The sequence below is a fragment of the Glarea lozoyensis genome (genome assembly GCF_000409485.1).
Source record: "Glarea lozoyensis ATCC 20868 chromosome Unknown GLAREA16, whole genome shotgun sequence".
NCBI classification, from domain to species: Eukaryota; Fungi; Ascomycota; class Leotiomycetes; order Helotiales; family Helotiaceae; genus Glarea; species Glarea lozoyensis.
Genome location: NW_007360990.1, coordinates 1,573,624 through 1,601,073, shown reverse-complemented (window position 1 = coordinate 1,601,073; position 27,450 = coordinate 1,573,624). Strand labels below are relative to the sequence as shown.

Genomic DNA, 27,450 nt, shown 5'->3' with positions numbered 1-27,450 from the left:
GATCAATGATTAGACATGGATCTCGTCTCTATAGATTGTAGGTTAATGACGAAATTGAAATTGTCAATCCTTTGGCCCGGATGTTCTATTATCGCTTTGCGTACTTTTAGTACGGGGACGTAGTCGAGATGATCGCCTTTCTAGGACTTCTTGTTTCTTATGCATTCACTTCGGGCCTTTTGACCCGAAGCACGCGATTAATAACTCTGTAAGATGAACAAACATAGAGAAATAACAGTTTCGGCACGATCAGTCGACCAACTCATTCACACTCTTAGAGATCTATCTAATCTCTAAAGCCGCCTCCCTTCAGTGCCTCGTGGATCTTGATGGACCCGCACCAGCCCTGATCGTCGTCGAAATGATCTCTGCCAAAGCCGCTAGAAGTATCTAGTGACACGACGCACCTTGGTGAGTTCAGAAAAGAGGAGGATCTCGTCCACGTACTAATGATATATGTGACGGATTATGGCACGTAGTTTATGAGCCAGATCTCAAGTCCTCAATATATAAGTAACTGTTCCTGTTTATCTTCCAGGTTCGAGAAACGATGTCTTTGGTGATGATCTGCTACTGACTTGAGGTTTCGAAGTCCAAGCCCACCCCAGCAAGAATACCAATACCCATCCTCCAACTGCAGCCTCGAAAACGAATCTTTCTAGCGAAATTGCTGCTCACCGCTCGACCTTGTTTGTTCTAATGAAGTCTCGGATAAATTTAAATGCATGTTGGAGCAAGGTCCTTGGCTGGCGAAGTGCAACTAACAACAAACTCACATGATCCAACACATTTGCAACATGCAGACCACCTACCTGTGATGATCTCCTTAACCACTCTCGTTTCTAGTCGTAGCATGCTTGTTTTGGGGGCTATTTTATCTCCCCTCGATGTTATGTTCAGCGCGACCCTCAGGTAGTTCGTTTCATGCAAGATGATGGGCTCAATCGCTGCCATTAGCACAGCAATCGTAACAACGTTGGTATATCTAATCCATACAACATATCACCACCGCTCCAAGATCAATGCCTTGAGAAGGAATGGAATGGTAAGTTGCAGTTATTCTCTGGAAAGCTTAAATGCCAGAGAACCTCTCTCACAACCGTCATTCTGACAAGAATTCTAGCCAATGCCCAAAGGCTGGAATTGGTTTACAGGTCATCTCCTAACCCTACAAGAATACGTCGACAAGCTCCCACCCGATGCAAATGTCAACCTCGCTATGAACGACCTCGCACTCGAATTTGCCGACACGGAAGTGTTCTTGATGGATTTCTGGCCCGTGTACCCCGCGCTTCTCATGGTTTATGATCCCGATACCGCTGTTCAGATATCGACCAAGTACAATTTACCAAAAACTGATATGCACTTGCAGTTTATGAAACCCATTACGGGTGGCCCGAACCTTGTCTCCATGAGTGGCCTAGAATGGAAGTTTTGGAGAACTCTTTTTAATCCGGGATTCAGTTCAAGTGCCATGATGGATAATGTGCCTCATATTGTCAATTTTGTGCAGGTGTTTTGTGATAAACTAAAAGAAAACGCTGGGAGAGGAATGTTATTGCTGGATGGTTTGACGACGAGATTGACGATGGATGTAATTATCAAATTGACACTGTGAGTGCCCGTTGAACTGTCTAATACCCCCGAGCTGATTGTAGTCAGCGACGCAGATCTCGATTACCAACGCTCAGAGAATGCGCTTGCTACTTCACTGGGCTACATAACAAGATGGCATTCCTTCTGGGACCCTCGAATCTTAATGCACCCGCTTCGACCATTCATTCAGAAGTATCATGGCAGAGTGATGGATAATTACATACAAAACGAACTCGATCAAAGATTTTCTGAGATAAGAGCGAGGTTTAATGATCCCGATGCCGAACAGTCAAATGCTACAAAGTCTGTCATAACCCTAGCAATCGAGTCATACATTCAAGAAAACAAGAGCAACGACCTGATGCAGAAACCAAAACTCGACAGTCACTTTGCGAAGTATGCCACCCACCAAATTCGACTCTTTCTATTTGCAGGAAATGACACCACGTCCTCGACTATTGTCTACGTTTATCATCTTCTCTCTCAGCACCCGGAGGCTCTCAAATCTCTGCGAAAAGAGCACGACGATGTATTTGGGACCGACATATTTGGGACCGACATCAACCAAACCGCAAAACTTCTGAGAGAACAGCCCACACTCCTGAACAAATGTCCGTTCACACTAGCCGTCATAAAAGAAACACTTCGTCTCTGCCCACCAGCAGCAACGATGCGTGCCGGCCAACCAGGCGTCAAAGTCACAGACCGCCACGGAAATTGCTACCCAATGGACTACGTCGGCGCCACCCTTCTTCATCCTGCGATTCATCGTAATCCTCGTGTCTGGCCTCTCCCAAATGACTTCCTACCAGAGCGCTTTCTAGTAGACCCAGGCCATGAACTCTATCCCAACCCTGCTGCGTACCGTCCGTTCGAGCAAGGACCGAGGAATTGTATCGGGCAGACGTTGGTGTATAATGAGATTCGTATTGTTATGATCATGACGGTAAGGATGTTTGATGTTAAGCCGGCGTATGAGGAGTGGGATGCGATGAGGGAACGAGAAATAGGTGTGTTAGGTCGTTTTAAGAAAAGTGTTTTTGGAGAACCGGTAAAGACAGTTCGTGGGGATAGAGCCTATCAGACTGAGAAAGCTGGGACGCATCCTGCTGACGGGTATCCTTGTCGTATTTCTTTGCGTGGTGGTGGGGGTGGTGAGATGGAATAGGGGGGAGGATATTTCTCGCTTAAAAAGGGGATGGTGTGGGCCAAGATGGTTATTTCGAGCAGATCTATGGTTCGGGTTCAGTTCAAGTGGATGCATTTCAAGACAATATAAAATCGAAATGAATCTGGGTATCTGAATCTCCTTCTGTGTTCTTCTTCTGTTGAATAGATGATTTCGATGTGAATTTTTAACTTACTTAAATCAATAAAAAAAACATGCGCCTTCTTTCTGATTCTTTAACACAAACAAAGTTAAAATAACCCTTGTATTTCAATACTTCCGCTTAATTTTGAAACGTATAGAACTATGGTATAACTTGAAATCGGTCTGAACTTTTGAAGAGTCGAGACGCCAATTTTAGTGACAACATGGAATCCGGCAACAACTCCCTAGCAAAGATAGGAAACTGAAAATAAATCGAGCGCCACTCAAAGTCCGAGCCACGGAAGTTCATAATTTCCAAGCTCGACACTGCTCTTGAAGTGAGTCGCGCGTCCCTGAGTCTACACTCTAGAAGGCAGCAAATTGCAGTGGGTCGACAATGTTGTGAGCATTCGCTAGAGTTCTCCGATCTCAGATGTAAAACTTCCTATATTTATTTCAAGGTACAAAGAAATATATTAAAACATATTAGTATTATAGAACTTATAAAGAAGTTAGCAATCCCGAGAATCGACAACTAGGGAGAAATCTTCAAGACAATCGTAGAGCTTTTATATAAACATTATAGAGCTAATATAAATGCACCTAGTCTCCTTCAAACTGTTTCTACGGCTTTTCTAATTTTTATCCATTGCAAAATCTCTTTCCGTCAATAAGATACCTTCAAGAGTTTTACCAAGATGTGTATACTCTATACTACTGCCATCTCCTCGGACGTTTGACACAAATTCTTGGAAGAATTTGACTGGATTGTCCCGTGGAGCTGCACGCAAAACAGTGCTCGTAGCTACTTTTTCTGGTTGTTGGATGATGGAAACAGCACCCGTATCTTCAATTTGGTAGGGCACACCCAAAAACTTGCATGTTTCTCTGTAATGTTTGACTGAACTGAAGTACAGCTGACCAGAGAATAGATTGAGTTGAACGATCGAGCGTATGGGCAGAGTATTAGCATATAACGGTGTACCAATGGTATAGAGGTCCAAATTATCTAGGGGGCGAAAGCCGAGATTTAATCGTCGAGAGTACAAGTGAAGAGTGACGAGCTTCAAGCTCATGATGTAAGTGAAGAGCTGTTGGGCCTCGTATGGACTGATAATGACCATATGTTGGACCTGTTTCCCAACCTTGCTTGTGAGTATAAATTGAACTGGTCGATAGAATGTGGTAATATCTTCGAACTCCGTCAAAGTCGGGTTTTGAGGCACAACCGTTCTCGCGAAGTCGGCTGTGACAAAAATATCTTGAGTGAATCGTGTTACATCGTAGTACTGTGCAGCTGCAGTAGATGCGAGAGTGTTAAAGGCTGGCTGAAAAGCAGGCGAATTTGTGTTTAGGATTCCTGTTTGTACGAATGACTTGACATCTTCGTGAACCTTGTGGTACTGCGGTTTGGCCGATCTGAGATTCATTTCACGTTGGGCCTCGCGAAAATCAAACTCCCGCGATCTTTCGCGTTCTTGTTCTTCTCGTAAGGTTACGGTATTGAATCCATGGCTATCGAATGCGGCGCATCTGTCAAGGATCTGTTTCAAGTTCTTATTTCTTACAGAGTCCCGGCGAAAGGCTTTTTCCTCTGTTGCCGTTCGTGGTCGGTATCGGAGCTTTAGCGATAGGGCCTCTACTTCCATGAACTTCTTAGCCTGTTGTTCTCTTAAGCCAAAGCCTGCGCTGCTTTCATTCCAGAAAGGTTTCTGCGTCTCAAATCGTCGTCCCTGTATGGCCCACAGGGGCATGTTATTTCGGAGATCTAGGCAGGTTTCCGCGATGGTCCATTCCAGAACATGGCCAACCATAAGCTCCGGAGAACTCGTTTTCGTCACAGTTCGAATGGTCCTTTCGATTTCCTCCGGCATGAGAAAGACAACCGACTGGCCGTTCCCAAGTTTTCGCATCCTCATGCATGCTATTAACTATTAGTAAGTACTCTACCATAGTTCGAGCTAAGGTTTAACATACCCTGTACCAACTTATCTTTAGTGAGTCCGGGTCCCAGGGTGATTGCAGCCCTATAGTCCGATGGTAACTTGAGATCGATACCACGTGTGTGTGACTCGTCGAGAAACACTAAACAGGACTCAAGATAGCGAGCTAACGGAGACACTTGCAAAGGTTCGATGAGGCCCTCTCTGTCTATTACACAAAGCGTGTCATAGTCATCAGCGAAAACAGCACCGTGTGTCCGACGCTCCTCCGTGTCTGGAACCATCTGGAGCCAAGCTCGTGCTACTTCGAGGTTACTAAGCTCAAGAATTTGAGCTCCAACGTCTAAAATCACTCTGGTTGGAGGATCCAGCCCTACTACCAGCGATAAGATCACCTGTGCGTCCGAGACTATCAAGTCCTCTGAATGGAAAACGGGTTGCACAGAATTCTCGGGGCGTAAAAGATTCTCTAGAACGAGGGCGTTGGTATGTCCTGTTTCTGGCGAGTTCAACTGCTCCACAGTGACCGGTAGAAGATGACGTGAATCGTTAGTACCGCTGAAGCCGGTTGTGACATTGGATTTGAGCTGACCAAGATCCCAACCGGACGCTGACAGTTTACTGGGGAACTCTTTCATCTCCGCCGGAAAGACAGTATTTACTAGAAAGTAATCAATGGCGCCTTTTGAATATCGAAGCCCCGGGAAGAGAGATTCAGTGCACTGTTCTGTGTCCTCTATATTTACACCCGTCAAATTGTGGAAAGAACCCGCTAGTTTCGGTGCAGTTCTAACCCACTCTCTATATCTATCTCCAGGCTGGTGGGATTTGAGCAGATGTTTGAAGGTTATAAATAAATCATCGTCGCTCAAACCACCGTAATAGTAGCTCAGGCTTGTGATGATCAAATTGACCTCAGGATGACTGAACTCCGACCTGGCGCTGGGTTTATCTTTTGCTTGGTAAGGAACAGCCAGCTGCGTCTGAGGTCGTCGTTTCGGATCCAAGCCATAATTCACTCTCCAGCGTTTTGATCCCAGCACAAACTGGAGAACACCATTAGCCAAGAGACCACGTGCAACCAGCAGCAGTCCTTTGGTAGTAGAGTCAGTCCAGATCGGACTTTTCTCTACAGAAGAAATTTCTTCGGTAGAAATCTCAGCCTTTGAGATATAAGCAAAGATGCTCTGCCGCAATTCAGGAGACCGGCCAGCAATTACTAGGCCAGGAACCCCCATGTCACATATTGCATGTGCCATTTGATCCAAGAACATCGCGTGGGCATCAGGCTGGAATATTCTGATCTTCGGGAAGCGCTCTTCATGCCTGTCATCCACCTCGATGGACCGAGGAAGCTTATCTTTCACTTTCCATGCCACATGTGCGACCAAATCCAATACCCGATGAATGAGCTTCCACCTTTTAACACCTAGCTCCATTGTCACCTGTTGACCAAGCGAGTATATTAATTCTATTTTTACTCCAAAATTTTCGTCGCTTTCGTCGACAATGTCCCTAGAGTGGGATCTGAAGAAATGCTGGATATCAAGCAAAGCACGACCAACAGACTCCTTTTTAGCAATCATCTGCTCGAGGCCCATCAGCTGAAACGAGAGGATATGCTCAGGCTGAATAAGAAGGATGCCGCCAACCTTCTCGCACTCTTTGTACATTGAGTGCATGGTCTGAATCTGCTTTACGTCCAGTTGAGAGGCACGAGAAAACGGCATCTGATACAGTCGGCGATTGACGAGGCCACCTAGTTTGGAAACTAGCATCTCAAACATTTGGCTTGATTGTGGTTTTGCAACTACAACTCGTACGAGTCGCGATCCGTTGGCTAGTGCGAGAGCGACTATAGGGACAATAACAGCTGATTTGCCTTCGCCCATGTTTAGTTGCATGACTGCGTTGTTCGAAGTCGACGGTTTAATCATACGCTGCGCAGTCATTCCTTGTACCTCGCGAATAACGATGCCGCTCTCAATTTCCACAAGGAGCCACTCCGGATGCTGCTCTGGGTTCCAACCATTATGCGGAACATTGATGAGCTCTTTGAGGAAATCAACGTGACTCGTATCACCTCCGTATCCAGATAGCCTTTCAGCCCTCTGTAGTTCCACCACTGCGTTAGCATAATTCAGAAATCGATGGCGCCAGCTGTCCGAGATTCTATCCCACCGAGTGCGTGTCAGCTGCTGAAGAAACACCACACGCGATACTCGTGGCGATGCATGAAGCAAAGCTCCAGGATCCATGCCAAGCGCGGCCGCAGAAAGATTTGAACATAAATCAGTGATCGAGGTGTGAAGTTCGTTGACACGATTTTGGCTGTGGGTAAGATTCTCGTCCAACTTTTGTTTCATTTCGTCTTCGTTGAACGAAACAGCAGATTCATTCTCATAAGACTTTAGGAGGCTCAGACTACGCGTCAAGTCCTCAATATAATGCTGTTCGCTGCTAGTTTTAGGTGAACTCTGAAGCTGGGCAATGAAGCTTGGAAGCCTTAGGTCCGGGTATTTTCGCTGGCCACGATGCATCAAGGAGCGTGGCAGATCGAACGGATCGCGCAAAGAGTTCGGTACTAAAGGAATTGTATGCTTGAAGAATCCTTCTGTGCCGAGAAAAGTCTTTGCTTTGATAGCATTCGTGCCGGTGGTCGCAGTGTATATGCTTGGGACCTTGATTGGGACGACAGGCAATGCCGATAAACCGACTACCAAACTTTGCAAATATTTCCGAAATTGAAGATTGTCGTACCAAGACTCAAATAGAGGCCGAACACTTTCCATCGAATTTTCGACGATAAAGTAACTCTCAAGACGCCAGCCACTTGAAGTGTTTGGAGCGTTTGGAATGGCACAAGGCCATTGACTCGTAAGAATCGACTCGAATCGTTCCACATGTTTGCTATCTTTAGCCTCGAACTTTCTTTTTTTATCAGAGAACAAGTTTTCTGACCGGACCTTTGCGGCTTGGGATGCCCATTTGGGAGACCGATTGGCCCGAATGGTCGTTTGGAGTAAGTGGGAATCTGGAGCATAGCCGGACAATAATTGAAATGAGCTCTTCGTCGAGGGTGGCTGCAACTTCTTCGAGAGCTTGTTGGCCAATAGTGCACCCAATGCTTGTATGAACTGCATGTCCACATGTGTAGAGTATGCAACTGTTGATAGCCACATCAAGATCTGGAACCGGTTTATCCCAGAGCCTTCAAACATGACCCTGACACTATCCAGCTTACACCAATTGTTGCCTAGAGTTTCTGATGTATGTGTGAGCAAGGATGTATGAAATTGGAATTCCCGTAATTCTAGAGGGCCATTCGAGCCAAGCACATTAGGTTGCAACGTTGTCCAGATGCAGTGTGAGAGGTCTTTTGACACTTTGAATGGAAGTCCAGGAGACGGCGTCATTATCATTTTCAAAGCCACAAGGACTCGGTCACGTCGAGTGTTATCCTCTGCCAGTTCCCTTGCTTTGTAAGTTGAGTCTTCTGTCACAATGAAATCCTCGGCACCAAAGCCAGCAGTTCGAAAAGTCGAACAGCGAATTGTGTATTTTTGGAGTAAATCAGGGTCGACGTGATCTAAAGCTTGAAGCTGGTCTAAATCGCCAGCTAGGTCCGGGCGAAACATGTACTCCTGGCTCATCTGTGTGGCGAAGTCCTGTACAGATGTATAAAATTTGGGATGCTTGGATAGGAAACTCAGATTGTTCATTTGGGAGTTGGTCTTGACGCGATAGATCTGTTTTGGAGCGAGGTGAGAAAGTAGGATGAGAAGCTTGATATTGTCCGCTGTGAGAATATTAAACGATCTCACAGCACCTGATCCCAGTATCATCAGTGCTTGTTCGGTGCCTGTATGAGCAGTCAAGGGGTCGGGTAGGCAGTAAGATGACAGTGCGTGCAAGTAACAAAGATATAGCTTGCTCTGAAGAGTTCCGTTGTCAACCAGCTTTCCAAGATGCTTATCGATACGATATGCTTGGACACGAAGGACCAGATCAGGATTCACGGAGATTCTCACATGTCCATTGTGCTCAATGCATGATATCGGCCCTTCCGGAATCACAACAAGCCTTTCGGTCAGCTGCTGTTTATTTCTGAGCACTAATTTACTCTGCAGTCCAACGAGCGTTCCAATCGATTGCTCAGAGTCGACGATCATACCTGGGAATTGACGGGACTCGATGGATGTGGAATCTTCCGAGATGCTAAATCCGATTCTCAGCCGCGGTAGATCCACCTCGAGCTGGCCAGAATGATGGATGAGTATGTGAAGATGTTTGGGTTTCTCGAGAGCAGAGAAGATACGGGATATCTCCATTGCCGTCGTACTGGTAATGTCGACAAGGTATACATTTTGTTTTTGTAGCCGCCATTTGGAATTCAATCTCGTAAGTTCCCAATTAGCATTTGACTCCTCCCAAGGCTTTTCCACCGGCCGAAACTCAATAGCTTCACTTTGACTATTATACCAGTGGACGTGGTGCTCCACAAATGACGCGGGAAAGATCTCGGAGAACAGCCTCCGAGGCAAGAGATCATATTCAACACCGTCCTTCACCGCCCGAAGAAGGAGGTCAGGACAGGTAGACTCAGACCTTTCGTGGAGCCCAAGGTGCATAGCATAGCCATGGTATGACTTTTTGGCTGAAAATTGCATTCCAGGCTCCGAGGTAGACATGGCCTGAATGGCAGAGTCGCCAAAGAAGGTGCTGTACAACGGATGGCTCTCGTACTGAGAAGGAAGGCGGGCCACCGGAAGACCACTCACAAGAAGTTGCGCTGTCAAGAAATTGTATGATACTTCCAAGTTTTTCTGACCGTAAGTATAGGGCATCGTGGTGACCATCCAGTGACCCATTGGTTCGGAAAGAGCCGTCCAGGAACCTCCTGGTAGATATGCTGACCAAGACATGAGAATAGCTTCATCTAGGCATTGACTTCCATTAAGTATCGCATCCTTGATGATTTGCAGAACACGACAAGAGAGTCGCTTCCAACGTTCCCGGAGCAAATTTGACAACTCATCCCCATCTTCAGATTTTGGTAGCACGGACTCTTGGATTGTGATGGAACACTCAATGAGAACGACAGCGGCGCTCTCAGGAGATTCTGTGGCTTGGTCATCGAACAACACATTGCGCATTATGTCTGAGTCTACGTCCATGCTACTTATGCAAATAAGCGCAAGTTGAACTACTCTCTGTTTAAGCTTGAAGCGCTTTTCGTCAGGGGTCGTGGCGTGTGCCTTTTCTCGCAATTGGCGCATCCATCCAAAAGCAACTTGGCGGGCTTCCGAAAGAAACCGCAAATTCCGGGCTAAGAGCTGTGGAAGCCTGTTGATAGCGAGAAGTCTAGCAGAAGTCCAGATGAAGATTGCCAATTCGTATGATAGTAGCCAATTTCCTTTGATACGGGCCAACGAGATTTCCAAGGCTTCCAGTAATGCGGATGCAAAGTCTTCATCTTCAAGAAGCCGATGGCTTGCCCTCGAAAGCGATTCGTCAGAAGGGCCAACTTGATGCAGAACTTGCAGAAATATTACGCAGGTTTCTATCTTATTGAACTCAATCTCTGGCATCCTTAGTTGCGTCAATATGTTCATCCTAAATCAATCATTTGTCAGCTCAAGGCCATAAGTCTGAGCAGCAGGGGGCATTCTTGCCAACACAAGCAAGTGTGGCGGGCATAGCTGACCCTATGAACCGGGCTGGCACAGTTGACCAATGGTACAATTTAGATGTGTTAAGAAATCAATTGCAAATCTGAAGTCCAAAGTGGTACAGTAGGATTTCGTTTTGTGCTAAAGAGAAGAGACTTACCATTGTATGTGGAACCCGAGAGGAATGGATGCCAGAGCTTTGAACTCGTCACGGGTCATATGTTCGGGACGTTCTGATAGTCTAGCAAGGACATAATTTGGGGGCGGCCCATTCGGGTCGTCAGGGGGTCGGTATATGAATGCTTGGAGAACTGCTGAAGGTAATTTGTACATGAAATTGCTCGCTATATCATACTTGACAGTCCATCCTGTCATCCAGTTGCCAACTTTAGAGTCGAGGTAAGCATAACGTGGAGAGCAATCCAAAAAGAGCATGTTTTCATCCACGTCTTTGACACGCAACCGTTTATCGCTCCGGGTGGTCGATGACCACAAGCGTGTTCGGAAATCCCGATTGCCAGGGTTTTGGAAAAAGGGTTTTAATGATGGATCCGATTGCAAGGGCATTCCCATGCTAGGTTTATCTTGCTGGTTTGCTTGACATTGGAAAACATCGCCAATCATGAATATCACAGTCTCCCGCCATGCAGCGAGCGCGTTAGGAACGTCAAGCTCAAACACAATAGACTGAGCTTTGGACTCCTCACTCGGTAGCGGCCACTCATGGACTGATATTGATATTTTGGAAGCTTCATTCTCTTTAGTGCATCTTTTACAGACACTGTAGCTTCTAATAACACTGCAATAGCAAGGATACATGTGAGCTCGACTCATGAGGTGACTATACTCCTTCTTGCAATTCCTGAACTCTTGAACTTTTCGTTGCTTTTGCTCAGTGGCGCTCTCGGAAATTTGCACCCAGAGCTTTTGATGACGTGGAGATTGCCGAACATACCTGGCAGCAAAGCAGTTGGCACTGTAATTGGAAGATAACACATACGGCAAACTCGCGTCAGCCTTCCTTTGACGATTTTTCAAATATGTTTCGACTTTTAAAAGTCGCCGAGCCTGCGACCGCAAAGGTAGTACTAGTGATTGAAGTAGCTCTTGGGGCATCGCAGGATCGTAGTCGGCCATAAGGTTGCAATCTCGGATTACAGCTTTGTCGCACGCGATCCAAAGCTCGACTAGCGTTAGGATCATGTGCGACAAGGCTTCTGGATTACGAGCATAATGCTCTGAGGCTATAGCGTTATAGCTAACCATAAAATCCAAGAGCTGGGTACAAAATGAGGCAGATTGATAGTTGTCTTCCATCCACTCTGAAAGATTCATTTCAACCCAGGATTCGAGCAAGGCCAACTCTTGTGTTTTGTATTCATCGGAAAATGGGCCTAGAATCTCCGGAAGTGACTTCGCATCATAGGACGTTATACTATCCCTAGGCTTGAATGCTTTTGTAGCCGAGACGGGCTCCCGCTTTTGGATTGCGGAGATGTGAACATGAAGTTCAGCAAGGTCCATCATAACATCCTGATCAAGATCCAAAGTCTCAAGAGCAGACCAGTGAGAAGCAGGGTCAGATTGGCGAACAATCCTATGCCACCTGTCACGAATCGTACCAGTCGACCGCTTCAAAATCTTGGCTGTATGCTGGAGCCAAATTTGATCTGCTTCAGGTTTCAGCTTAATCAGCCGTCGAGAAATCTTCGCATGCATGCAGTAGACAATGTCGCTTTGCAAATTCAAACCAGCAGCGTTCTTCGCAATGTAGCCCATGAAGAAGACCATGAATGGTTTGTAAAGACTTTGAGGAGTATCTGAGTCGAGGTTGTCGAGAACTCTGTGCAGGGTGACACGAATCATCAACCATAAAGGTGATCTCCTCCAGGGGTTAGAAACAGCAGAAATGATTGATTCTTCTCTGGTGTTCTTCCAAAGTCTCCTATGAGAAGCAAACGATCCCATCGACCCCAACATGCTTGCTAATAATTCGGTGATGAGCCGTGGGTTTGTAGTATTGCCTGGTGTTATCATCTCCGGGATTGTTTCCTGGCTTAACTTGGACAGCATTTGTAAAAGCATTCCCCGAAACTTTGAGTCGATAAAGGTGGATTGATCAATTATGGCCGCTGGACCAGGGAAGCACCGCCGCAGGCGACCGCGAGTTGATACAACAGAATCATCGGCTGGGGCGACTTCGAATGTCTCAATACAGAAACGCGCGTCCTTGCGTTTAATGATAACAGCGGCATTTTGAGCTGCAATATACAAAGGAAGAATGAAGTCTAGTTGTAGTCAGAACGGATCTCTCAAGTTTATGTCAGTAGACGATATTACCTTTCCCTGTGAAAGCATCGCCAGCCATAACTTTCTGCAAGCGGCTTTCATCGATATGGCCAGCGGAATCCCGTACATGCGCAAGGGCAGCTAAGCCGCTGGCGGCCGTATCGATTGCCTCGTGATTATCTTGGCTAAGACATGCCCGGAATTCATCAAGCGCGCAGCTAACAGCTTCAATAAGCAGATCGTCGTCCTCGGTCGAGAGATCGTTTTGTTCGGGAAGTACTGGTGGCAGAAAGACGTGGTTGATCAGGCACATGGCTTTCTGTGATGTAAGTTTCAGAGCTGGAGTAGCGACAACGTATTCAGTTCTCGGTTTCGCTTGAATGTGTGTATGCCCTGGAGACATGGTCAGTGTAGTCTCAGAGCTTGTCCTCTGCTCCGGACTTTGAGTTTCATGCTTGTAATAAGCAGACGGCGCTTTAGAGTACATGGAGGTATCTTCAACCTGTATCGATGTGTTAATGAAACTATGAGCACCCTCGAGTTCATCCTGGCGACGAGAAATCGGTACTTTCATGTGTGAGCGATGATTCGTTTGAATAAGATGACTTTTGCGAAGCTTCTTGCGATTCTGTATATCTTGAGGTGTATTGCCCTGAATATCGTCGCTGCCAAGAACAGTCACAAAAGATGAATCGTCGATCATCTCTTCCGGGTCGTCATCGAGCTCCTTGAGGAAAGCCATAATTGGTGATAATAGTGAAGCTTGTGGCCGGCTCTTGTTTTGACTGAGGATGTGGGAAAGCTCTTTACATATTGCTTCTGTCGACGTCTTGCTCCTAGATTCACGTCCAACTAGCATATCACGGTCTACTAGATTAAGCACTTGATATGTGATTTTATCTGTAGACCGCATGCAGTGGCGCAGATAATCGTGCCAACTAGTGACAGCACTAAGGACGTTGAAACCATTGTGGAAGTAATCTCCGTAGTTAAGAGCTGTAGTCTCAGGTCCCAAATCTGGTTGGACCTCCTGACTTGTAATTTGATCTTTGATTGCTTTAGCTCGCAATTTGCTGTACTGTTGAACGCCTTGATAGCCAAGCACCACAAACGTGGCGGTAATCGAGAACACACAGCCAAGCGACCAGGTGTCGATGGACTGATCAACCGGGTTCTCGAGGCGCGAAGAGTGCGAGTATTGCTCAGGGGCACCTAAGCTGTGATCAGCAACGATAGAACTCAGGTTACCAAGTGTGTGATGATATTTTGCGACTTACCATAAGTAGTGGTCCCTCCCAGCAGAACTTGTGGGGGTGCACGTAGAGCAGCTACTTCCTCTTCTTTCTCGCCCTGTTTTGGCTTTTCCACAAAGCGGGCGAAGCCTGGATCCGCCAATTTGAACTTCCCTTGAACTTGTAAAATATTGTCTGGTTTGATGTCTGCGTGCCACCTGTCGAGAATTAGCAACGCAAGCAGCCATCGGGTTTTGTAGTAGAGGCCCTACCCCCAGTACTCTTTGATCATTCCATCATTGTTGGTTCGGAGATTGTGCATGTCTCTTATTGCGTCGGCTACCTCGAATATATCTCGCCAAAAGGCCTCAATCTCACTAGAGTGGACAGGGGGTACATTCTTTGCGAAAAGTTCGGCAAGATCACACTCCCCAAACTCAAGGAGGATGTTGTACGTCGTCTTCAAAATAACAAGTTCTCCTTCTACTCGCTCGCTTTGTTCGGCGTGATGGGTTTGCCTATGGCGATACTCACCAAGGAATCGTATCATGTTACCATTTTCATAACCTAGCTTGGAAAATGCATGCCTTTCGTTGACAAATATGGCCCTTTTCTCCGACTCAAATGCCTTTAAAACAAGCGCATAGCACTAGATGGTGATGAATCAGTACAATTGTTGTTGATTCTGCATTTGCTTTCAGCGTAGCACTCACTGGTCCATAATCTGGGTCTTCGTACCGCGCGCTCTTTACAGCGTCACGCAATCTAACACCAACAAATTCTTCCATCACTGATATTTGCCAAATGGTTGCAGTTCCCCCCTTTTCGTTGATTTTCATTTTCTTGTATATCGGTAAGATATGATCCTCGTCGAAGTTCATATCCAATCCGAGTTCAAACTTCGCAGGGCAGAACTTCCATTGCTCCTTATTAAAATCCTCTGCCAGATTCTCCGGGTATGGCAAGATCTCCTTCTTGAAAACATGTTGTAAGGTGGGTAGGTCGATCGGCAGATGCGAATCAACCACTTTGTGACTTCTCTTGAGAATATGAATGAGATGGCCTTGTCCCAGTTGAAGAAGTATACTAAAGACAATTAGACAAGAGTTCTCTCCTGTCAATTGTTCTTTCCGGGGCTGGCCAGTGTACTGGCTGTACGCAGCATGCAATAGACGCGTTATTTGATGTGTTTCCCGTGGTTCCGTCCATCCCTGAACTTGTAACCTCGTCTCGCTTTCAAGCCACTCTTTGAGCTTTGAGATTCGAATATACTCTCGCCCGCACGCTGTTTTCGCCGTCTTCGTAGTGAGTTGTTGGACTTTGGCAGAGAATTCTCGTATAGCGTGCTCGTATCCGGTCTGCAGTACAGTGAAAGTACTCGTATCCATCGCTGGTGTGCCTTCTGCGCGGCAAAAAGGCACCGTCAAGAGGTGGGCGGCGTCGAAGCTGCATTGATGGACTTCGATTCTCTGTGCTAAACAACAAATAGCGAAAGTTCCATGCTGCTGCGTACTGATGGTACCGGGGCGAAGAGTATGGCAAGGCTCTGCATCTTGGATGATAGTCGTGCCGCTGCGGCTGAGGCTCAAGGCGGATAGGTTGCATAGACGCCATTCGCTGTCATATTGAGATCGCAATTCTTTCCTTCGCCCACCGATGAGGATTTAGGAACTTCTTTCAGTGAGCAATCCGTACCTAAGGGGGGAGTTGTTGTTACTACCTAACTTGCGCAAGCTTGACGTCTCGAAATTTGGAGCACGGCACGGCGCGAACCTCCCGCTGACAATCGACGGAGGCTCTAAATGCATCTTTGGGTTGGCGCCTACGAGTAGACGATTCCATTGAGTCTCGCGATTTCTCTTCCAGATAACTGTCTGCCTGCTAGGACTCGCAAGCTATAACACCTGCTCAGAGTACTTCTCGGAGTCATGAGTCGGTCAAATTCCAGTCATTCGACCCTCCCTCGCTTTCATGGGGCTCGAAAGACGCTAAGTTTCGCCAAAATGGCAGCGAAGAAACCACCATCCACGACACGCTTTGAAGACCGGGTTGAATCGTACAACTTGGCCAACGATGACCTTCGAGTTTGGCTGGAGAATAGATTTCTTGCAGAGGGTTACAAGTTCGATGGCGATGTACGTTGCCTGCAGATTATTCCAGCTACACCTTTCAGCTATCCCCTCCATTGGTAGCTATCCGCTGAAGAGGTGAACATAGAAAATCAAATTGAAGTTGGACAAGTATTGTTTTCTGGTACCAACGAAGCTAACGCTGGTGAGTACCTAGCCCATGCTTTTGGAGGCATGCACTACCTTAATAAATAGCTTGATACAACTACTGACGCGGTGCAGAAAGAGCGAGATGAGATATCTACGCTGCGAGAGGTGGAGAAAGATTGGGTTTTGGAGCCAGAATATTGAGGTTGTGAATTGGGGAAATGAAATGTTCTAAACCGGGACTCTTTACTCGTAACAAATCTGTGTACAAATAAGTGACGATTAAAACATGTACAATTTCAACGAAGAAAATAGTCACTCCATGAAAGATTACATGGGGTGTACGAATTGATATCCAGACTCTCTGAGTATTAATTAGAAGTATAGAAGGAAGAATACCAAGGCAATGAAGGATATTCTATGTGCTCGAGAAAATTATTTAAGGCCCATCTTTTATCTTAATGTCTCTTGTGACAAGAGTAATAAGGAAGTATCATACTTGTATGGGAGTTGATCAGTTGGGAAATCACCCTGAATTCGTACCACCCCTGGTAGATGCCTAGAGTAACTATTCGACCATTAAAAGCTATCTTTCCAAAAGCAGGGCTCGTTGGTATCTTCAATATTGACACTTTCGTTATCCTTATTCTCAAATCAAACAACTGTTTTGCAGCACGTAAACAGAAGTTGGAATAAGTCGAGACTCGTCCTCCACCACGCCCTGCAAGGCAGCCTTGTGGCGGGTGAGCTTTGGGCACTGCCACCATGGTTGAGCACAAGACAGAACCAGAGGCTGCTCGCATCATGGTCCCGCAGTTCATGACAACTGCAGAACGTACAAAACTCACATCAATGCTAGAAACGAAGGAGCAACTTGCTCTCTTCTAAATTTACCATCGCGCATGGCAGCTCAAGCTTCAAACACAAGCCGGCCCAACCTGCAGCTTCCACCACAATTTGAAGACTCATACAAGGATTTTGAATTATACCCAGCGAACATTCTTCTGAAAAATTCATATGAAGCTGCTCTCCAGGCACAGCGTGCTAGATTGGATGATTTTTCACCGAGATTGTTCACCAAAAGTAATTCCATTTACGTCCCGATTCGCGAGTTCACGGGAGTTGGTGAGAATTGGCATCATCCCCTGTAAGAATCCTCGTTGATCAAGACAGGCAACAATGGCGGCCTCCGAAGAACTGGCAATGGCCCTAATAAGATAATCGACGATAATTCTCTCAAGAGGTGGCTCGGGGATGCTACACCTAGTAGCAGCTATGCAACTGTTGAAGATCCAAAATGCCGCTTCATGTGAGTATTCTGAAGATGCCACAGAATCCAATCATTAACACAGTTTTAACCAGCTTTATCAACGGCGATAGCTCACGGGACCCCCTGAATATCACAAGACAAATGCTACTTCGCATATTGAGCTACCACCAGGTTAATCCAGCATATCTTGACTTTCTGTTTGTATTTGGATCTCAAAATGAAGCCAGAGGCCTCAGATTTAGTGGTTTCCATGAGCAAATGACTTTTGCACGACCAAGTCGCCAACTACCCATTCCATCCCTGCGTAGAAGTGGACGTCAATATCAACTAACTTATAACCTCAAATCTGTTGCTCGTAAAATGCGGTCCAACCCACGGGGCCAACCTATACGAGTTCCTATTTCCGAGATGCAATGGTCCATTCGACAAGCAGCTATACATCACCAATTTGATGTGGAGATAGGAACGACCTTGTGGATTGTCACGCAAGGGAATTTGGACATCTTCGAACGGGTTGTACAAATGACGGCAGTACATGGAAGGAAAGAAGATCGTGCATTTGCCGATGGACCAGAATGCTTCAGAACCAGCTTAACAACGCATCTTTTGTATTGTTACTGGTCTATAGAGGAGTGGCGATGGTATATACAATGGCTAGAAGATGTCATTGACACTGAGGTGAGAATTATGTCGCCCACCAAGACCTGAGATTAACCGGCTTCACAGACTGGTAACGTTCTATACAGTGCCCGTGGTATAAAAGAGCAGCACGAATACAGACCGCAGGATATACAGTCTGTTCAGTATCACGAAGATCGGGCCAAAGAAGCTATCATGGTCCTAGAAACAAATACAGACGTCCTCATATCGATTCGCGACTTCTACATCCGCTTGATGAATCCTTTGAAAATTAAAGATTTTGACTTGGCTACCAATACAACATGTCAAGAAAGTGTAAATGCTTTCGCTACGAAGATCGATGATATGATATCCGATTCAAGGATGCAGATTGCTCGTGCGAAATTACTGACGCAGATCGCGGCTGACAGGAAGAATCTCGTAAGTCATCGTATGCCAGAGACCAGGTCTGGAAGTTAATGCAGAATAGATCATACAATTTCTTCAAGGTCAAGCAACAGAAAAGATGGAAGGCCTCACGAGAATCACTGTCAAGATCAGCCAGGCATCTCAGCGTGAGGCGATTGCAATGCGTATCATCACCGTTGTAACCTTACTCTACCTACCAGCCACGTTTGTATCAGTACGTTGACCAGCGCGATAATCTAACTTCACCTATACTAACTATCATGTAGACGTTTTTCAGCACGGATATCATCAAATACCAAAACCCGGGTGGTGGCGACGAAAGCACTTCCGACTTGAATAGTCAATATATGGGATCGTTCTCCCAAGTGGCAATGGACCGGTGGCTACAGGTTACAGTACCGTTGACGATTCTGACTATCCTAGGTGCTGGGTATGCTTTTTATAAGATAGATCAAAGTGCCAAGCGGGATATTGAAAAGTTACAGTAAACTCCCTGCTGAGAACGGTTTCATGGGGCTAGTGGAAGGTCCCCGGGTATGCATATGAATTACAGAAAGATACTAAGCTAAGAATCATAACAAATATTATAACTCGTAAAGGGTGAGCTCTACAATTGCCATTTAGCATAGTAAAAATACCCTTGAGCCGTATGTAGTTCTGACTACCCTACGGCCCACTCGAGCTTTATTACCTTCTTTAATCGCCTCTATTCGTGTTTAAAGAAGTGTGCGTAAGAGCCGTAGCACGAACAAGGGTTTGGAAACATGTAGAACTCGGTAAGATTTTTGGATTCGCGTTGACTATTATCTAGTCGCACAATCGACAAAAATCTCAATTTCGGTGACAAAATTCTCCTTCTATATATCACTTTTCTTCACTTCTACATTAAACTTTTAATCCCCACCGTACTTTACAACAAACCCACCACAATCTCCACCGCATCCTCACAAAAGAGATCCTAGAATTATACCCATATACATCGCAAGAACATTGGGACTTATGATCTATTTCGAGATCTCTTATGAACACAACGTACACCAAACGTATAGTAAGTTGTAATAAATGCTATCTTGCTGGCATTAGAGTTTTCATTTGAACCTGAGGGTTTTTGGCCTACTCTGATCAATTTAACTCTAGCTTCGGTAGTTTTCCGAACGTTTGGTACTTCACTCCAACATTTCTCCTCGGATTATCCACCCTTTCAAATCCAAATATCCGTAAACTACGAAACAAAGACACATAGCCATCTTACGTTCTAGTCTCTAGATTGCAATCTCTTTAGGCCAGCGAGAAATAAATGAAGTGACATCATACCAACCCAAGTCAAAATATTCATCCTCTTCCCCCGAAAAACTAATTTCACACCATAGAATCCCTAGCAGATCTCCTCCATAGGATTGAGGACTACGAATAGATACAACGCAATTTACATGGTTGTCGCTGGAAAGAAATCAGAGCCAGCATTATTTCATTATCTTTTACGATTAAGCTTTTGCTCTCGTTTTTAGATAGAACCTGCAATTGAACTTGTTGCAGGGAAAGGTATCCCAGCTGACAAGAGACACTCTTTTGGTTTTCCAATAAATTACTCTGAAGACAAGCCCATGTTGTTAAGTTTTTTTTACATGTAGGCATTTCTTTCAAGGTGAATGGACAGAGGGGGGGACGGGAGCGAGTGAATCGGTGACAAGGTTGATTTCGGTGATAACTTCCACTTCCTCTCGTATCTCAAGACCTCCACAAACATCAACTGTACGAAAACCTAGAAATAAACTCCACTATTTATACCGCTAGACTAATTCACCTACTCAGGTCAGCTGTATGACAACCCGTTACAATAAATGTTTGAGGGTCACCTTTGTTGCGCGGTAGAGAAGTTAACTACCCGGACTTCAAAAATTTATTCACAGTATTACAAAAAGATACACGATACGGGGTGCGTGACAGGGGTTTGTTTGGTTAGAGATTGAGATGTTGATGGAGAGGTTGGCAACTAGCTTGGGAGATTGAAGGTCAAAGGTTCTTTACAGAATGTCGATGGATTGGTTGTGAGTTAAATGCGTGATTTGTAATTGATAAGGTATATTACTTACCTTACTATTACACTATTAAAACCTATACGAAGTCAACAGAAAGTCTCCCCTCAACTCTCTAAATTATCAACCTATCTCAAACACGAAATTTGAGTTTAACACAATATCCTCTACCCAGTCCCCGTAAGTCTCTCCATAAATACCTAACTACCTAACTAGATCCATAAACTAAACCAGGAGACAGAGACTGCTGTCGCAAATAGAGAGAGAGATATCCTTAGATGAACATTTGTCTGGAAGGTTTTCTCCTGCACGTGTATCACGATATCGATGCGTTTGTGTTCTAGTTTGATATCTCTTGTTCGAGGAGGTAGAAAATGGGGGGAGGGAAAACGGTGGTGAGGTCGATTTCGGTCTAAACTTCGCATTCAAACTTCGAAACACAATGAATATCCCATTCACATACCCCATTCACGCCGTCTCACTTAAGACAACCGAAGAATATCCTCCCACTAACTTCCGCAACCTACCCCTCCACCAAAAATTCCGGCCATATATAAGTTCCTTCCCAAACACAGTGTAGGCGCCGCAGTTCATGGTTCTTACCTCAAAAACCACGAGGCAGAGGTGTGAAATTTATATCCCGTCTCCCCAATATTTCCATCTAATTTGTGTACCAAGAAAATAGAATATAAATTATTTCTCCATCTCCCCATCGCCCTCAATCACTTTCACAACTCTCTCCCAAAAACCCCTTCTCCAATCCAAGATTCCACAAGACAAAAACCCTCCCCCGTCGAATCCAATCTTGTTTCTCCTTCGGCCCTTTCAATTTACACAATTTCCCCTTTTCTCCATTTTCTTCTTTTCTTCCTTTTGTTTTTGGAATCAACAACATAAAACCCCATAAACTACTACTAGTCCTTTAACAGCCAAAGAAGTCTGGCAAGACCTGTAGTGCTAGGTGTAAAAGAGAGTTCAGTATTGTGAGGCTCACATGAGATGTTTTGTTTAGTAGTGTTCCTACTCTGAGAAACCCCCGTCCTAAATTGACGTCTGTATAGATAGTACTACGGTGCTGGGGTAGTGAGGAAATCGGTGGTGAAGTTGGATTTCGGTGACACCTTCCTCTTGTTTAGTGTTGGTAGTCACTCACCTAGACAAATTAGGAATACTACAACCCCTTAACGAAAAATTCTAGTTCCCAGCATCCTCTCTTCAACTCCCCCCAAAATAGGTTTTAGCCGAAAACGACTCCCATCTTTGCACAAGGCACATGTGGTTTGCTCATTCTTACCTCCGATATAATTGACATCCGTACATTCTTATACACCTCCTCACCTCTAATATCTCTCCACCACAACTTGAGGAAATAAAACTACAACTGGATTCATATATCCAGTCATCGTTTTTTCCACCCAAAAATCCGTCCTTCCCTCTAACGCCCCACAAGCACAAACTCTCCCTAAACCCCCCTGATTCTCTTTCTTTTCAATTTCACATTTTTCTTTTTTAAATTTCTCATTCCTTTAGGGGAAATCAAGAACATAAAACTTCTTACGAACCACTCATAGTCCCTCAAAGCCGTTGCAGCTATCTGTCTTCATCACTGCTTCATTCGAAGATAGAGTGGGGCTGTAAAGTGTGTTTCAGACACTGGGGTTTTGTAGGAGTTGTGTTTAATGGTGTTATTTTCCATGTGGATAATCTATTTTCGGCGAGTCAGTGAGGGAGTCAAAGCGATTTTGGTGACAAACTTCCCCTAATTTTACCATGAAAATTATGTGGATAACCAAGAATATTAACACATAACTATTGCATCTAAAAAGAAGTTTCAGTTCCTAGTATTCTCTCCTCAACAAAAGTATTCCACCACTCCCTCCTCCACACAGGAGTGCGAGCACGCATCATCATATCTCTTTCATGAATAGGAGGTTGACGAAGGGATATACTTGTATATATATACACTTATTTCCCTGATATTTCCACTGAATGTCTGGAATAACAATAGTAATTCCATCTAGATACCTATCCCCTACCAGAAACAGTTCCCATTTCACCTATTCTTTTCCCATCTCGAAACCCTAGAACCAACTCTCCTCTTTCTCTCGCCCTTCCCCTCAACTCCTAAACACTCTATCCATCCCCACTCAAAAACTACCACCTCATCCTACAACCTCATACTACTAAAAAGCTTCGTTGAATTCAAAGAATGTTTCCCGCTGGAGTAAGGCAGTAATTCAATCTCCAACTCACATCTTCCCTTTTCTATAACACCAGATACTTATCCAAGTACTCGAGAACTGCGACGTATGTCATATTATCATTTCCTGGTCATGCAGCAAGAAGTGAGAATAGGATTCGGTAGAGAGACAGGTTTCGGTGATGAACTGCCCTTTTCCACGCTCAGAATGTCGGATGAATTCGATATCAATACCACCCCACTTACCAATACCACTAATACTCGGTTCATCCTCGTGATGGAGGCAAGCTCCAAACTCGGACTCGAAAGCCATCTCTCGTCCATTCCTCGAGCTTTTCGGCTTGGGAACCGAAATAGCTTGTTTATCGGCCATAACCTTTATAAAGTCCGACCACCTAAATTTGTACAAGAATCATTTAAAAATAATATTATTTCTATAAAGTATAACTTAAAAGGGTTTTTTTCTAATAAAAATATAAAAAATTGGTTTAATTCTTTATCTTATTAACTAGGTTAGTAGAAGTGTATAACAATATCTTAAAAAATAAGAGGTATAAATAGAGACGGGGTGCCTAGTCAATTCTCGCACAGCCGTTAACACAACTCACAAACAAGACCGCTTGAGCTAAAAAGTAAGTGAGATTATGGAACTTTCGTGGAAAGTTTGGGTGTGAGAGTTGTGCTATTAGTTTTCGTGTAGATGACCTTTGTTTTCCTTTTTTTCTTTTTGCAGTCAGTAAGTGAGGAAGGACAATTCGGTAGTGAAGTTGAAATCGGTGACGAACTTTTCTTTCTTTTGTGCTGAGATTTTGAGGAAAAGTAGGAATATAACATCCCCGAACAGTAATTTCCAGTTCCCAGTATTCTCTCCCCTCCTATCTCAAGTCACCTATCCTATACAATACCCAACCTCCCACCCAAGCATATTGCGCCCTCATGTTCATCCCCTCTAACATCGTAGTTTTCGGCATAAACTTTGTTTATAACTCTCTACTCCCCCGATATTGCTACCCCTAAAAAAATATCCGTAACCTTATCCACCTCCTCCTATCTCCCAACCCCATCACCACAAAGAATACTATATGCAGCAGCCTTACAATCATCAATACCTAAAGTTCCCATTCAATTTTCCAAAAAGGAGAAGACAACCTCAATAGAACTTAGCTAGTAACACCCTTATTTAATAGATGCACAGATACAGAGGGTTGATTGTTTACATCATCACCAGCTGCCAGGATTACCCGAGCATGCAGCTGCTTAAAATGAGTCGGATATGGTAAAATGACAGCACAAAGCCCACAAACACTCCTGAACTCAACCCCAAAAGTAAATTTTAGCACCCATCACTTATTCCCAACCTCACCACCCCTAACACAAAAATCGGCAACGAAAACAATTTCAACAACATTCCCCTCCTTACAGCCTTTTTCACCAATTTTCAAATTTTCATCCTTCATTTCAAATTCTCATTATCACTTTCAAAGACCTCGCTTCTCAATCACGAGTACGGATATATCCAAGTTGCATCGTGATTACTTGTCGTTCCAGTGGGTTGTTGTGTCCTCTCGAGAGGTTTATGAATGATTACATATATTCATGTTGCCTTTTTGTTAGGATATGGAAAGATAGCTTTATATTGATAATATAGTAGACATTAACAAATCAATCAAACTACTTTAATTTAATTAAATTTCAAATTTACTCCTCTATCTCACCAGCCAAACCCGACCCTCACAACACAACATATATTTCAACAACACCCCTCCCCAATCCCCTTCCCACAATACCCCCTTTCCTGCCAAAAAACCTCAGTTTTCACAACACACACCGCCAATTCACGTGTCCAGAATACAAGAAACAATTCAAGTCATTTACCACAGTACTCCAACCCCGCCGTCCAAGATCGACGCACAAACACAGAAAATGTCCTTTTTGATTTCCTGCTTGACCCAAAAGACAAGGAGAGTGTGATGTAAGCTAGCATGTTATCTTTTCCTTAAAACATGTACCGAGTGCGCTGCCACATGCTTCACGGTATCGCTTTCGATTACTTACTACTTAGTGGAAGATGAGAAATCGGTGGTGGACTTAGAATCGGTGACGAACGATTCATTCTCGCGTCAAAATTTCTCAGACCATCTCCCCCAAACATTTCCCACCAACCCCCCGCCAGATCCAAACCCAAGAAGCACAACAAGCCTCCTACCCCCTTCTATGCAGAACTCCCAGTCTAGCGGTCTCTTCCTCCCATCTCCCTAGACCGAGCATCTTACTTTATACACCCCCTAACCCAAACCCAAAGCCCCAAACCCAACTCTTCCCTCACCATTCCATCACCACCACAGAACCTCAAATCAAAAAAACACACCAACAAACTACAAGTGTAGAACAAACAAAACCAAACCCCCTATCCCCTCAACCATCAGACTCCCCAGCCTAACGCATGCTGTTGACCCCCCCCCTTTTTTTACAGCCGCCATCGCAAAATCTAGGACGAAAAGACATTTATTCACATCCTTACTTCTTTTAGATAGCGGGGGTTGAGTGTGGTGTTGAATATCGTCGAGATTGCAGGAGAGGAAGAGGCTTCATTTCTGGGTGGAGTGAGATATGTCCAACATTCCCTAGCACCAATCGAATCTCCCCAGCATCATCAAATCTCCTAGTTATTACACATATCAAATGCATTCACACATCACCTCTCACACAACCATCTCCCTCCTCAATAAAAAAAACCCCCTTCACCCTTCAAACCTCGCAAAAAGTAAGAAAGGGAATCGGTGACAAACCTTACTTTCCGCGACAGACTCTCCCCCTCCCATGACACAACACATGCTCATGAATACAATCGGTGATGAGTTGTTGAGTTTTTTTTAAAGATAGCGTCTGCACGATTCTCTCATCCTACAAACTAACAAATCGGCAGAGTATTTCAATCCCATGTGGTTCGTCACATGGGAAGCAGTCCAAGGCTATTCGTATACTTCTTCCATCTAGATGGAGAGGGGATTAAATATACTTCCTACAATACGCATCCGTAAGGACCCTCAACAAGAGCGAACAAGTCCGTAGACACGTTAAGATAGGACAACACGAGACAAGACAAAGAAGAAACGACTCAGAGTATCACCTCCCAATTCTCTAACCTATTAAAGACTCATCTCATCTCAAACCGCTATGCCAAAATGCAAATGTCCCCTTCCCTTTCTTTCCACCCTCCACATCCTTTAATCATCAAATGCACATGCATACCAAATCAAATCAAAAAAACTCCATCGCTCAAATGCAAATCAAAACAAAGTCAAAAACAAACCAACTCCCTTTCCAATCCATCCCACCAGTTCAAATAAACAGCGATATCAAAAAATAATCTTCAGATTTCTCACATCTTCTAAAATTTGTGTGTGCAAGTATGTCTTGTTCCATCGTATATACATTGCTCTTGATGCGTAGAACCCATCATACGATCTTGAAACCACGTCATGCCGGTTCAAGAATCGAAAGAAGAAGCGAGGGTCTAGAGGCATGATCCATGATCCGTCATAGCGTGGGTGGAGGAGAAAAGGCGGAAGATTTGGTGAGAAGGGTTGGGTATCTATACTTTTCCGGGTCGGACTCGTGGTGGTAGTGACCATGCTTTTGCAACGACAGTCTAGGGGTTTGTTAGTGGGTGGTTTTATTAGGTGATGGTGAATAGACATACCTCTCCCTCACTATACGCCCAAAAGTACACAATCATGCCCACGATGTAATAAATCGCTGCATTGGTACCCTGATACAACAACGCCGCGGCCAAAATCGCCATTGGAAGGACCACCAATCGAGCTTCGATACTACGATGCACAGCCGATCCAGCAATAGCACCAAGAGGCCATTCCCAAGCGAACATGATGAGACCGAGGAGGATATTGATGACTTGAAGGACGGGAATCGGTTTTACGGCTCCATCGAGGTTTTTGGTGAGGAAATCCCAGAAGATTTTGGGCCAGAAGATACCGTGAACACCAGCTACGAATTGATCTGAGATAATTAGCAATGAAACAAGAAGAATATGATTACACATACAAGCTGAAGCGGTCAAGATGATGAGACGAGCCCAATGATTCTTAATAAGTTTTCCCATGTTGACGAATTGATCTTCTTAAATCCTAATATCCTATTTCCAACTTCTACAAATGATTCGAATCGAAATGGATTAAACGGGTCTAAATTATGATCGAAGGCGTGATTGAACTGAAAGAATGTCGAATGGTAAGGGTAATTATCCGAACCGGCGGAAAGAATGAATTGGGTTGGTGGAAGGTATCGAGAAAGAAAAGAAGGTTATCGAATACCGACGACGAGTGCGCTGCAGCTGGTGAGGGAAGAGAGAAAAGAAGGCCGTGAGGATGGGTGGGGAGCGATCGGGTATATAATCTTCTGGCTTGGCTTCTTTTCTGAAGCCGGTGGGTGGAGGTCACCTACTCACAGACCTGGATCTAGGATCCGTTTGGAGGTCTGTCACAGATGCCAACCCAGGGTGAATTCTGACGGAACGATCAAGATGGGATGTTTGAGTGAGAACGGACGATGACGGCAGGTGAAGTTTGGTGACAGCGGACATTGAGCGATGTCCCGATGGGAGAGGCTCAGAGAGT

The 27,450-nt window shown here is 44.8% G+C and overlaps 5 protein-coding genes across 5 annotated transcripts; 3 read left to right on the top strand and 2 right to left on the bottom strand.

Annotated features, from left to right (window-relative positions):
• Positions 1–931: 931 nt before the first annotated feature.
• Positions 932–2,764, top strand: GLAREA_07779 (Cytochrome P450; the record flags this gene model as incomplete). The annotated part of the gene is made up of 3 exons (XM_008082466.1): positions 932–1,045; positions 1,124–1,614; positions 1,663–2,764. 3 exons carry the CDS (start codon positions 932–934, stop codon positions 2,762–2,764), a joined length of 1,707 nt encoding a protein of 568 aa, XP_008080657.1.
• A 779-nt stretch (positions 2,765–3,543) lies between these two features.
• On the bottom strand, positions 3,544–15,432 carry GLAREA_07778 (Protein kinase-like (PK-like); the record flags this gene model as incomplete). Its single annotated transcript, XM_008082465.1, has 7 exons — positions 3,544–4,832; positions 4,886–10,467; positions 10,684–12,811; positions 12,864–14,024; positions 14,090–14,262; positions 14,317–14,693; positions 14,758–15,432. 7 exons carry the CDS (start codon positions 15,430–15,432, stop codon positions 3,544–3,546), a joined length of 11,385 nt encoding a protein of 3,794 aa, XP_008080656.1.
• Positions 15,433–16,047: 615 nt separating this feature from the next.
• On the top strand, positions 16,048–16,464 carry GLAREA_07777 (uncharacterized protein; the record flags this gene model as incomplete). Its single annotated transcript, XM_008082464.1, has 2 exons — positions 16,048–16,179; positions 16,396–16,464. 2 exons carry the CDS (start codon positions 16,048–16,050, stop codon positions 16,462–16,464), a joined length of 201 nt encoding a protein of 66 aa, XP_008080655.1.
• A 698-nt stretch (positions 16,465–17,162) lies between these two features.
• On the top strand, positions 17,163–19,065 carry GLAREA_07776 (uncharacterized protein; the record flags this gene model as incomplete). Its single annotated transcript, XM_008082463.1, has 6 exons — positions 17,163–17,385; positions 17,434–17,569; positions 17,623–18,208; positions 18,257–18,589; positions 18,639–18,791; positions 18,844–19,065. 6 exons carry the CDS (start codon positions 17,163–17,165, stop codon positions 19,063–19,065), a joined length of 1,653 nt encoding a protein of 550 aa, XP_008080654.1.
• A 7,343-nt stretch (positions 19,066–26,408) lies between these two features.
• On the bottom strand, positions 26,409–26,936 carry GLAREA_07775 (uncharacterized protein; the record flags this gene model as incomplete). Its single annotated transcript, XM_008082462.1, has 3 exons — positions 26,409–26,465; positions 26,517–26,833; positions 26,879–26,936. The coding sequence occupies 3 exons, from the start codon at positions 26,934–26,936 to the stop codon at positions 26,409–26,411; spliced, it is 432 nt and encodes a 143-aa protein (XP_008080653.1).
• Positions 26,937–27,450: the final 514 nt, after the last annotated feature.